The sequence below is a fragment of the Trichosurus vulpecula genome, chromosome 2, assembly GCF_011100635.1.
Source record: "Trichosurus vulpecula isolate mTriVul1 chromosome 2, mTriVul1.pri, whole genome shotgun sequence".
NCBI lineage: Eukaryota > Metazoa > Chordata > Mammalia > Diprotodontia > Phalangeridae > Trichosurus > Trichosurus vulpecula.
This window is the reverse complement of record NC_050574.1, coordinates 32,827,946-32,841,194: the sequence shown is the minus strand read 5'-3', so window position 1 is coordinate 32,841,194 and position 13,249 is coordinate 32,827,946. Positions and strand designations below refer to the sequence as shown.

The following is a 13,249-nucleotide window of genomic DNA, read 5'->3' as shown; positions in this document are numbered from 1 at the left end:
GAGCTCAAATCCCAACTTGTGAGGTGTCCCCTGCTCCCTGCCCCACCCCCCCAGGATGTTCCTCTCTGTTACCTCCATCTCTCTCTCTTTTATGTACCTGGTTTTTTATGTTGTCTCCATTTTTTTTTTGGCCTTTATCTCTAGCAGTTTACCACACCTGCCTGACTCATCTTAAGCACATAATAAAAGCTTCTTGCCTGGCTTTTTAACACCCCAGAAATGTAGGTTAGAGCTGGAAGGACCTTCAGACATCCCCCAGTCTAACCCCTTGCTGTATAGATGAGGAATCTGGGGCTCGCTCCAGGTGATACACTGAGGGCAGAGCAGGGCCTAGAAACCAGCCTTCTGACATCCACTTTCCTGTTGATTACTGATGGTTGTCGATTCCTTATATTTGGACCTGCCCTAAAATACCTTAATACCAAATAAATGACTGGAATGCCAGGGAAGCAATCCACAATGATGACTGATTCTTGGTTACAAAAGCTTTATTTTACAATCTCTTTCTGAATACATTTTGAAGTCTGCCCCTGGTTTAAAAGAACATATGCTGAATGAATCCTTCAGGGTTTCCAGTGTGAAAAGGGCTCCCCCAGCCTCCCACCTGGTAAAAGCCCAGCTACCCCTCCTCTTGTCTCGCTCCTGAAATGTGAAAAGACATGATTACCAAAGAAGGTGAACAGCCTGGGGAAGTTCATACACTGCCTATCTTTGTTATTGGTGTAGCTGAGTTACCCCCAGTCCTTCTTTGGGCAAAGCGCCACAGCGGTGGCAGTGGTAGCCACGGCTCCATCACCTTCATTGATAATGCACCACCCTGGAAAAGATCCCCGCCGGCTCCTTCTCGTCCCCCAGAGCGGCTACGAGGCCTTCTTCTCTCCTCCTCTTGGCCAAAGCAGCCAAAGACTTAAAAGTCTTGGGTTCATAAATAGCCAAGTCAGCAAGGACTTTCCTGTTGAGCTCCACCTGACACTGGGGAAAAAAGAAGTGACGTCACACAATGACCCCACGAAAGCAGAGGCTCTCAGAGCTGAACAGCTTGCAGCACTCGGTGGAAGGCCACAAGTGAAGGGGATACGCACTGCCACCTCACGGGGAGGCCCCTTTCACTCCTGGACCACTCCACTTGTGAGTACTAAACACAAGGCGGCTCTCTGGAGCTTTTCCAGCTCAGTGGAACATAGAGGGTGCTTAATAAACATTGATTGACGGTACCTATTATTCTAGTTTCTGGTGCCAAGAGAAACAAATCAACATTTTCCCTTTTCCGATTAAATGTCTTTTCCCTCCAGATCCAAAACGTCCCAAGTTGCTTCAAGCAATCCTCAAATCCCCACAGTCCATGGTCTCCAATTCCCTGACCGCCCCCACCATCTTGTGCCGGATCCAGTCCTGGTGGTCAATGCCCTTCCTGAAGGGAACACTATGCCAGCAGGGCCCAGAAGGACTAGCACATCTCCCTTGTCTTTATTCTGTTTGAGCTGGGCCACAAGGAACACACGGAGCTGAAGGCCTACACAAGCTGACACACTTTGACCGGAGGTGACTCACACCCATTCAGCAAGGGTCCACGTGTAAGGTGCAAGGGGCCTCTTTGCTGGAATTCCCATGGGGAGCTCCAGGTTTTAGTTGGGAGATCCCTCCCAGAGGCACTGCAAGGAAAGGCCTCTTTAAGAAAGACCCCCAAGCCCCTACGTACAAAAATATTTATAGCAGCACTTTTTGTGGTAGCAAAGGATTGGAAATCAAGGGGATGCCCATCAATTGGGGAATGGCTGAACAAGTCGTGGTATATTGGAATATTAGTGTGCTATATGAAATGGGGAAGATACAGACTTCATAATAACCTGGAAAGACCTACATGACATGATGCTGAGTGAAAGGAACAGAGCCAGGAGAACACTGTACACAACCACAGACATATTGCTTCTGTGATGACTAACTTTGATAGACTTGGCTCTTCTCAGCACTACAAGGCTCAAAGATAGCTCCAAAGGAATCATGATGGAAAGAGCTGGCTACATCCAGAGAAAGAACTACGGAGTCTGAATGCAGATGGAGGCAAACTATTTGCTCTCTCTTTTTCTCTCTTTTTTTGGCTTTGTTTCGTCTTTCTCACGATTCATTCCATTGGTCATAATTCTTCTTTACAACTTGACTATTGTATAAATAAGTTTAATGTGAAGGTATATGTAGAACATATATCAGATTCCATGCTGTCTTGGGGCAAGGGGGAGGGGAGGGAGGGGAAGAAAATTTGGAACTCAGAAACCTGTGGCACTTAGTGTGGTAAACTAAAAACAAAAAATCTTAAAATTAAAAAAGAAAAAAGAAAGGGACCCCCCCACCCCCACCCCAAGCTTTGTCCCAGGGACTTCTCTACCAAGAACGCCCTCAGGAAGGCGCAGCCGGCATCGTGCCTCATCTTCCTAGCTCCTCTGGCTGCAGGCAGTGTGATGAGGATTAATAACTGACATTCAGATGGCTCCCTGAAGCCTGTGGAGGGCTTGATCATTAGTATTTTTATTGACAGTCGAGAGCGCGTATACACAGCTTTAAGGTCTGCAGAGCACTGTATACACATTGACCTCGTTTGACCCTCACAACTATCCTGGGAGTTGGTACAATGGTTAGTAGTAGCCTTACTTACTGAAGGGGGAGCTGGCTGGCTTGCCTATACGCACAGAGCTGCTCCAGGGTCAGAAGCAGGATTTGAACCTCAGGTCTTTCAGTCCAGTCCTTAAGCCACCCCATCGGCTGAGCTCAATGTACATGGAGCACCCAGGCCCAAGGCACCTCGTGAATGCTTGGCCTTGTTCAACAGAACTGTGTCCCATTTATGCATCACTGCCCCTTTGGCAGCCTGAAGCTCTGAACTGAACACTGAGTCCTTCCACGGACCAGCTGACTGTCTCCCACCAGGGGACCCAGCCCCATGTGGATGGATGTGACTGACACAAAGCACCACGTGGGGCAGTGAAGGAGAGTCCATAGAGAGCACTCTGGGAAAATATGAGCACTCAAATAATACTTAGGGGGCTGCCGGGTGCACAGGTCAGATTTTTATATAGACCATGAGGCAGAGAAGGGACACGAGGTGCCCAGCGCCCCCGCTGATGGAAAAGCCAGGAACAAAACCCATGTGTGCCTATTCCCCCAGTCTAGCAGCTGGGAGACCGAGGCTTCAGCTTCCTGCCAAGGAAAACCATGAAGTTTGATCTCACCCAGACCTGCTGTATTTTTCAGAAAGCGCCTCCAAGTACCCAAGAGGTCCTTTCTGGGGGAGGCCAACTGAGCTGAGCATTGACCTCATTCTTGGAGGCACAAGCCTGGGAGGGAACAATCTTAGCTCTTTCAATGTACACATCTTACTGAATTCCTCCCCCACTCCCCCAATTAAACCGTTTCCTCCTGAAACTACTATTTTTTAAAGCCAAGAATAATGACAATCTGACCTTTCCTCTTAATAGCGGACTAGGCAGGGCCCACCCCACCACACCATGTACCACGTTTTCCATTTCTGAGATGCTCCTTTGGGGATTTTGGAGAAAGGAACAAAGATGTCTCTGTCCCTCAAACCCCCACCACAGCCAAATGAATTCTAACATTCAGAAACAGAAAATGGATTGCAATGGTGGCATGTGAGCTGCTGATGTGGAATTACTGTGAACGGTGAGTGCCCTAGAGACGCTGGCAGCTCTGTACGGTAATGCTTCTACCTTATCACGGCAAGCACTGAAACATACCTTGATCAAATTGCTAATAAATGATGGATACTTCAGGCCATGTTCTTGGGAAGCAGCTGTAATTCGATTAATCCAAAGCTGAAATCAGAACACACAGAAATGAGTTCACTCCAGATTGAATAGAAAGAGATGATCACTCTGGTCCTGGTGGATGGGCTGCTTTGGCTCCTGTCTTCTCCTCAACCAACATCATCTGTCTCCAAAAACACTTGAGGAGATAAGAATCCCTGGCTTCACTGGGCCAAAGGCCTCGGACAGAACAGAGTCGGCTCATCCCCTCTCGTTCAGCTGTCGTTTCCACAGGGTTATCTTATCTGTGCAGCTGTATCCATCTGAGCATTTCTGAATCCCAAGGTCTGTCTCAAGCAAAAGGTGTAGGGGAGGTTTAAACAGTCTAAACAAAAACAAATGCCACCTAACCATCTCACTACAGTCAGTACCGGCACTGAGAAGCATCAGACTAACAGGGTCTAGGAATCATGAAGACCTTAGTTCAAGTCCCACCTAGGACAGAAGAGAGAAAACTTCGGGATCTCAGGGCAAGTCCCTTTAGCCCTGCCCAGACAACTGAGGAGGTTTGTCACCAGGTCTAGTCCAGACAAAATGTGAAGAGGATAAAAGAGGGGGTGGGCCCATCTCTGCTCCCTTGACATCCCCCCAGATGCACTCACCGTTCTCATGTTCCTCTTCTTCAGTCTCCTGGCATTGGTACATTTCACAAAGGCTCTATGCACAGCCCTGACAGCCAAACTGTAACACCGATTCTTCCTTCCCCGAAAGTGCTAAGTTACAAAGAGGACACATCGATCATGGCTGGCAAAGACCGGCGATGCCCACATTCAAGAGGCAGCAACCTTCCCAGCTGCTGAGCAGGGGCTGGAAGGGAGCCCCATGGGCACAGAAAACCCAGTGCTCGAAGGACCCTGCAGTCAGGCTGGGAGGACGCTGCCCTCTCTGCTGTAGGTGGCTCAGACACTGATGATGAGAGCGATGATGCAACAGCTGCAGGGGTGGGGGTGGGGGGATGGGTACACAAGCCCAGGAGACTGGGAAGGTCTAGCCACATTGTTCCCACACTTTCAGACTCAGTCAGGAGCCTGTCTGTAACTATGTACTGACATTGATTTAAAAGAAGTTACTACTGACACCTTTTGTTTTCACATAATAGTCATTTCTAGATACACCCTTTCCTTTTCTCCATCCCCTGTCAGCAAACTATACCCACCCACAACACAAAAATAAAGATTTGGGCAGTCTGGGCAGAGCAGTCAGGCCTGGTAGCACCCAGCCTCTCTTCTAGGGGGGGAGAAGAAGAGGGGGGGAGGAGGAATGGGGGGGGAGGGGGAGGGATTTTATTATCATTCTGAACCATCATCTTGGGTGGGGGCCTTTACCAGAGCCAGTCTTTGAGAGAGTTCAAAGGGACTCTGGAACACACCCCACCCCAAATGCCCAGTGGAGAGAGGGGCTCTCAGCATGAGCAGGAGGATGGGGAGGAGAATCATGTGGCTGAGCAGGGTGACATGGGGGAGGGAGCAGAATTACAAAGCTGAAGCAAGGCTCGCAGGGAGCAGAGAGTCCGACCACGGAATAGAGGAGAACCAAGCTGGGGCTGAAAGACGGGGACACATGACAGAGAAGGGTAGTGGTAGTGGACGAGCCAAGCAGATGATAGGAGCTGAAGAGATAAAGGGGGAGGGAAAGGCTAGCAGATCTGATCCAGAAGGTGGGGACAGAGGGGTGGAATCAAGGGAGATGGGGGGGGGGGGCAAGAACAGGGAAAGGGGGATGGGAAAGGGGCCCAGAGAAGGCCCTTAGAGGGAAAGAGGGGAGCAGGAATGGAAAGAGGACTGGAAGAAGGAGCCAGATCTCACCCTTTTTACCCTTGGAGCACATCTTGCCAGGGGCTCCTCCTCTCCCCTCCCCCCCCTCCATCCAGACCTCTTCTTAGCCTGCTAAAGGGTTTCTCTTCCTCAGTTTCTCCCCACTCTGGTCCATCCTCCTGAAAGAGCTGCCAAAGTATTTTTCTAAAGGGGTAGGACTGACCATGTCACCCATGGGAGTGAGGTGGCGCTGGAGTAAGGAAGATCTGAGTTCAAATCCTGCCGTTCAGATGCTGTGTGACCCTGGCCAAGTCACTTCACCCCTGTCTGACTCAGTTTCTTCAATTATAAAAACGGGGATTAAAAACCCCAAGGCTGCCGTGATTATCAGATGAGCTTATTAACTGGGCCTGGGGCATGGAAGCTCCAGGGGCTCCCTTTATTTCCAGGACCAAATATAAAATGCTCTATTTACCTTTCAAGACCCTTCCCCAGCCAGGCCCCACCCCATGGCCTCCTGGGGCTCGCCTCTCAGATGACCCCCCATCTACTCTGCACTGATAATATTAGATGTAAGTGCCTTCATCATATGGGCTTGGTTACAGGAGTCCTTCTCTGGGGTAGGGGTGGAACCTTGCCTGCACTCCATATTTTGCATTTAGTTAGGTACTGTCCACCCCATCAGAATGGAAGCTCTAGAAGGGGACTATCTGTTTCTTTCTTTGCATCCTCAGGCTTCACTCAGTGCCCCAAACCTAATAATAACAGCTAACACGTACAGAGCTCTTACTATGTGCCAAGCAATGTTCTAAGTAAGTACTCTACAATTATTTTCTCATTGGGTCCTCACAATAACCCTAGGAGGGAGGGACTATTATTACCCCCATTTTACAGATAGGGAAACTGAGGCAGGCAGGTGAAGTGACTTGCCCAGGGTCATACAGCTAGTACTGTTAGTACATGAGTTCTTAACCTGGAGTATCTTAACTTTTTAAAAAAATATTTTTATAACTGTATTTAAACAGATTCAGTTTCCTTTGTAATCATTTTAATTTACGACTTAAAACCATCATTATCTATCTCCACAGACTTCATCGAACTGCCAACTGAATCCACGACCCAGAAAAGATTAAGAAGCTCAAATAAATGGGTACAAGCATTTATTGAGCACCTACTACGTGCCAGGCACCATGCTAAGTGCTTTTTTTTGTTTTTACCAATATTATCGCATTTAATCCTCACGACAAAGCTGAGAGAGCTCTAATGATCCCCCTTTTACAGCTGGGGAAACTGAGGCAAACAGTGGGGCTTTTTGTTGTTTCAGCGATGTGTTCAGGAGCCACTAAGAGTACTAGGCTTCAAATGAGGAAGTCTCTTCCTGAGTTCAAATCCAGCCTCAGACGCCTCCTAGCTGAGTGACCCTGAGCAAGCCACTTCACCCTGTTTGTCTCAGTTTCCTCACCTGTAAAATGGTCTGGAAAAGGAAATGGCAAACCACTAGCTGGGTGACCCTGGACAAGCCACTTCACCCTGTTTGCCTCAGTTTCTTCATCTGTAAAACGAGCTGGAGGAGAAGGAAATGGCAAACCGCTCCAGTGTCTCTGCCAAGAAAACCCCCAACGGGGGCAGGGGGAGTCTGAACACCAAGCCTTGCCTCAGGGGATGGAGAGGAAGGAGCTGAGGGGGGAGGGGCCATGGAGAATGGGAAGGGGACGGAAGGAGCTCTGGAGAAGGAGGGGAAGGGGCCTCAGAGGGTGAAGGGGGAGGGGAGGAACCAAGGAGAAGGGGAGGGGTCTCCAGAGGAGAGAGAAGAGCCAAGGAGGAGAAAGAGGGAGAGGGGGAGGGGAAGAAGCTCGGGGGTCGGAGGGGGAGGAGCCATGGAGACGAGGAGAGGGAGGGGCCTGAGGAGACGGAGAGGGAGGAGCTGGGGGAAGAGGGGAGGGGCCTTGGGGGCTGGGGTGGGGGAGGGGAGGCGGGGAGGCAGGAGGGGACCCCGGGGCCCGGGACGCTCACCCGGGCGTATTTCAGCACGTCCTGGACCCGCCAGTAGCGGTCGGTGAGGCGGGCGCGCACCCTCAGCGGCGCCGTGAGCAGCACCATGGCTCCCTGGCTATTCTGGGCGGCGCGAGCCCCAGGTGGCGGCAGCCATATGCAGGACGCCGGAAGCGGCTGTGCCTCGAGCACTTCCGGGGGAGGCTCCGCCTCGGCCGCGGGTACTTCCGGGGCGCGGGGCGGAGCCGGCAGCTCGGCTCCTCCTCCCACGTTTCCCTCCCTTCCCCCTCCGAGCTGGGGAAGGAACCCTGGGGTTGCTTGTCTCCCTGTCTGTGTAATGAAGCAATGAGAGGAACTCCAAGCGTCCTCAGTGGGAACGAGCCCGGGACCTGGGCGGCCACATCTGTAAAATGGGCACACTGCCCCGTGGGCGCTGCGGAAATGTGAACCAGCCGCCGTGCCCTTGTCCAGGATAGGGAGGCCGCCTGGACCTCCTTCTCTTAACCCCCTGGACACCCTTGTGCTCGAAACTCTTGGCCTCTCCGGCCCACCCTCCCAAGGAGAGCCACAGCCGGGCTCGGACCGGTCATCCCGCTGCCCAGGAAGCTCCAGAGCTCAAGCAGTACCTGGTGTGTTGGTATTTTGGGGATCTGAGCACCCCTAAACCCCAAACCTCAACATATGGTACCCCTAAACCTCAACAGCGCAGCTGCCAAAATCATCTTGCTAAGGCACAAGTCTGTCTGTGTAAAGAGGATCTTAGCTTTCAAGCTGGATGAACCTTAGACCCTTTTACCTTTGACACACTAAGAGGCCAAGACTGAGAGAGGCTTCCCCATGGCCACAGCAAATGACAAGGCTGAGATTTAAACTGGGCTCCTCAGAGTTCCAGATTCCCTTCAATGCCTCCCTGAGGCCTTTAAGGATAAAATACAAGCCCTTCAGCTGGCATTGAAAACCCCCACTCCAGACACCCTTCAGATGATCCCCTTTACACACTTCCCATTCATGCCCCTTCCTTTCTGTCTCTCTGGACAGCCTGTCTCTGAATCCCTTGCTCCCTTGGAGGCCTGGTTCACGCACCACCTCCCCAAACAAAGCCTTTCTTCAGCCCTCTCTTAGTTGGCCCTTTACTAGAATGTACTCAGCTCTTTGGTCCGAGGGATCCATCCATTCTTTGGGTTCCATTCTTTGCCAGTGCCTGACACAAAACAGGCACTTAAGAAATGCTACTTCTTTTAATTGATTCATTGTTTTCTCCCTCTCCAAATTATGTTGCATTTGTCATAATCATGACAGTTAATAAATCCTTATTGCATTGGGTTTGTTGAGGTTTAGGGGTGCTGGGACCCCAAAATATTGACACAAAGGTCCTGCCTTGAATGACTTCAACCCAAGCCTTCTTTCAGCCAAAGACAAGGTTTACTGGAATACCAGTCAGGATGGGCATGATTCTAAAAATCCTTCGTATTGGTCAGATTTAAGGAATCTGAGCCATTGGCTAGACTCCTAAGGAATTGAATCTAAGCAATTTAATGGGGGGCAAGATGGACCTTATATACAGAAAGACTGTGGGAAGGATCTAGGAGTGACCAGGTAGTCTGGGGTGACTGGGAGATAACAGAGAAGGGCCAGGTGCCCCAGGTGAACACCAAGGATCTGTACCCAGTGGAAGGGGTCTAGATGGAGGTCTAGGGTAGGGCCAGGTCCAGACAATGAGGGCTGGGCTGGGTTAGAGTAACAGAGAATTGGAGATTGGGCATGGGGCCACAATGAAATGGCAGTTAATTCACTGGGAAGGGCCAGTTGCCCCAGGCAAATGCCAGGGACCTGGGCCACATGGAAAAATCCAAGGCTTTTCCTTTTTGGGGTCCAGATCTCAAAGATATGGTCTTTTCCTTTTAGGGGTTCAGATCCCATCCCTATCAGGTTTATTTCTCTGTGTCCATATGTCTCTCTCCCCACTCCTCGCCCCCAGTAAAATGTAAGTACTGTGGGGGCAGGGATAGTGTCTCTAAGACAAACACTAGCACACGGGAGGGCTTCTAGCACAGGTTCTCTCTTGATCTGGTCAGACAGGAAGAACTGAAGACAGCTTCAGAGGGGTTAATAATCTTACTCTATTCTAGTCTAGTGTTCTCACAAAAGGGCTGCTAATAATGGGAGCGCCAACTCCTACAGCATTCCCTAATCACCCCTCTCGCAGGAATCGTTGAGAAGGTGGGGGCAACTATGTCTTGATGGGATCAGGCACAGCTTGTGCACTCCCCTAAATCCCCCTCAAACCTCAATGGGGGCCAGTTGAGGCAAACACAGATTCCCCTCAAGCCTTGATGGGGGCCCACCAAAGCACACACAGCATTCCAGCTTATGCATTCATCCCTAAGGGTTCCCTACTCACTGACCAGTGCCCACCTGCTTTGTAGGGCAACAGACAAAGAGGGCATATTGCCAGCAATAGGCTCACAAGTTTACATCACCTCATCCTTATATCTCACTGTGCAGTTGCAGTGGATGCTTACAATTTAAGCACAAATTTGTCATTATATAATACTGCACAAGCATGGTGGAGATGTTTACAAGTCATGAGCCTGGGGAACAGAGATTGTTATAGCCATGGATCCTGGGAAACTAAACTCTAAGAAAGAATAACAAAAATCTACCTTACGCACACTAAAATCCACCTTCCATACAGTGTCTTTCTAGTCTTGTCTTTGGCTCCCCAGTGCCTTGCTCACAAGAGACATTTAATATGTGCTTTTTAAAAATGGATATTTACAATATTAAACATCTCCCTCTGCTGTGTGCAATGTGAATGAATAAAAGAAGCATTTATAAAGTGCTTGCTGTATGCTGTATTAAGTCTGCATAAGATTGTAAACTCCTTGAGGGCAGATTCTTTTTGACTCCCCAGACTTAGCACAGTGCCTAGAACATAGTAGGTACTTAATAAATGTTAATTGATTCATTGATTTGCGGAGACACCAATGTTGTTGCTGTTGTCCGATTGTATCCAACTCTTCATGACCCTATTTGGGGTTTTCTTGGCGGAGATACTGGAGGGGTTTGCAATTTCCTTCTCCAGATCATTTTACAGATGAGGAAACTGAGGCAAACAGGGTGAAGTGACTTGCCCAAGGTCCCACAGCTAGGACGTGTCTGAGGCCAGATTTGCACTCAGAAAGGTGAGTCTCCCTGATTCTGCCCTAGTACTCCATCTACTGAGACACCTAGCTGCTCCCCTGGAGCTAGTAGGTGCTTAATAAATGTTGATTGATTGATTTCTGGTGATACAAATAGAAGTAATCAGGACATGATGCAATCCTGCCCCCAAGGAGCTTACATTCTAAGAGAGGAGTGTTTTGGTAATATTCCTTGGTCTACCATTTTCAGAGCTAGAGGTGAAAAGCAGGGTTGGGGGCAGGGAGAGGAGCAAGGGTACAACAAGACCCCATAACATGAGAATAGCAGAGGCGGAGCTTGGCTTAGTGGGTTTGATTGAGGATTAGATGTGGTGAATTCATGCCAATCCTAAACCCAGAGTCCTAGGACAGGAGTGTGGAACAGTTCACAATCACCAGGCCCACTGATACTGATTTACCACTTACAAACTCTGCTCTGTAAAGGAAGCAGTGATTGCCTGAAGCAGAAAGGAACAGCTGTTGTACCTGAACCTACCCCTTCTACAGTATTTCTTTCCAAGGTTGTGGAAGAAGAGACTACAGTTTAGGGATTTCATTTCCACTCAGAAAAAAGGAGCAAGGGGAGTCCTCCAGACCCTGACTGCAGTGGAAATCCTAATTATGGGATATTTGCAAAGAAATCCAAGTAACTGTTACTTGTTTCTTGTCTTTTCAATATTAAAAAAAACTATATAATTATGTTCCTTCATAATCCTATGTATTTTATTTTATGCATTTAAAACCATGATACTGAGAAGGGACCAGACTGCCTTGGGGGTCCATGATACAAGAAAAAAAAAAGCTTAAAACCCCCTGCTAAAAATGGCTTTTAATTCTAAGTAAAATCAGCATCTTAGAGCCTGCATGTAGTAGTGTTTAGAGCACTGGGCTTGGAAGCCCTGGGGTCACATTCTACCTCAGATACTTAACCATTTGTTTGATCCTGGGCAGGTCACCATCTCTCCTTTCCTCATCTATAAAAAAAAATAAAATGAAAGGGTTGGACTTTGACCTCTGTGGTCTGTTTCAGCTCTCCATCTGCGATGCCATAATCCCATGTTATAATATTTGTAATATGCCTAACACCATGACTGGCACACAAGAGGTTCTTAATAAATGTCTGTTCTCCCTTCCTTCCCTATGAGCAAGGTTGATGGAACAGTTAAGATTCACAGGAGAGATTTATTACATAGTCTGATAAATATCATGTCCTGTTAGAAGCCTAATGCTTTCTGTGGGGCCTGGAAGATGAAGACAAACTAGAATAGTCCTTTATCATGCTAGGGCAGCTTGAAAAGAGCTTCTGATTTTTAACTGGGTTTCCTTAAGTCACCGAAAGCAAGTCCCTGAAACTGTTTAGAGGGAGACTGTTCTGAACTTTTATTCCACACAGATTAGGTGTGAATGAGTAAACAGCAATTCTGAATGGAGGAGATTGTGTGAAACAGGAGGGGAGAGTGAAGAGGGAGTTGATTAGTGTGTGTGGAAGAGACACAGGTGCCCTTTCAGCCTTACAAACAGCCCTGCATCTCCCATACGATCACACTCCTCCCTGGACATCAGCCATTAGAACTGTAATTAAGATGCAATCTTTATTACATCTGGCAATACTCAGCTTGGCTAGAGGAATCAGAGATCAGCAAGAAAGAGATATAAAGGAAGTTACTGATAGAGGCTCTTATGGATATCTATATGTTTAAACATGCTTTCGTTTTTAAAAAATTAAAGAAAAATCTCTCTCCCATAAGTTTACTCATTTTAAGGAAAAAAATAGAATATCTAGGATCAAGGTCAGGCATAGTTCCCAATGTAGAGATGGGGACTCTGAGAGGCAAAGCAGAGGATCAATCAATCAAAAAGCATTTATTTATTTATCTTGTCACGTGCTGTTCCAGAGGGCAGCTGGAGTGCCAGCCCTGGAGTGACCCTGGGCAAGTCACTTTACCCTGCTTGCCTCAGTTTCCTCATCTGTAGAATGAGCCGGAGAAGGAAATAACAAACCACTCCAGTAACCTTGCCAAGAAAACCCCAAATAGGGTCACAAAGAGTCAGAGCTGAACAATGTTGGCGTCATGACTTTGACTGACCTTAGCAGCTGTATGACCCTGGGCAAGTCACTGTATGTCTGTCTGCCTCAGTTTCCTCAGACACAGAATGGGGATAATAATGGCACCTACTTCACAGGGTTGTGAGGGTCAAATGAGATTTGCATTTTGCAGGCTTCGAAGAGTCACATAAATGCCGGCTATCCTTGTTATCAGGTAAATCTCAGACGATGATGGAAGAAGGTGGGGATTCCTATTCTTCCCCACCCTCAGAGCCAGACAGGCCATGAAGCCAAATGTCCAGGACCTCACAGGTCATGGCTGCTTCATTTCTCCCAGGAACAGGTAAAGATGACAAATGGGATGAGCCCGTTGAGTTTATTTCCCAAGCCCCACCTACCCAGGGGTACCCAACCTTGAAAACACTCCTTCCTCTGGGTCCCAGTAATAGCAGCAACACT

General features: G+C 48.6%; 1 protein-coding gene across 1 annotated transcript; it reads right to left on the bottom strand.

The window, feature by feature from the left end:
- Positions 1-470: 470 nt before the first annotated feature.
- On the bottom strand, positions 471-7,739 carry MRPL20 (mitochondrial ribosomal protein L20). The gene is made up of 4 exons (XM_036745551.1): positions 7,583-7,739; positions 4,418-4,528; positions 3,747-3,824; positions 471-972 (listed from the first exon to the last, which is right to left on the bottom strand). Exons 1-4 carry the CDS (start codon positions 7,667-7,669, stop codon positions 799-801), a joined length of 450 nt encoding a protein of 149 aa, XP_036601446.1. The 5' UTR covers positions 7,670-7,739; the 3' UTR covers positions 471-798.
- Between the last annotated feature and the right edge of the window lie 5,510 nt (positions 7,740-13,249).

Bases quoted from the DNA above. Each gene is read 5' to 3' on its own strand.
- MRPL20 (XM_036745551.1), bottom strand. From the start codon at position 7,669: ATGGTGCTGCTCACGGCGCCGCTGAGGGTGCGCGCCCGCCTCACCGAC. The intron at 4,529-7,582 runs GTGAGCGTCCCG...TTTGTAACTTAG, and splicing joins ACGTGCTGAAATACGCCCGG to CACTTTCGGGGAAGGAAGAA. The intron at 973-3,746 runs GTATGTTTCAGT...TTTTTTCCCCAG, and splicing joins TTATTAGCAATTTGATCAAG to TGTCAGGTGGAGCTCAACAG.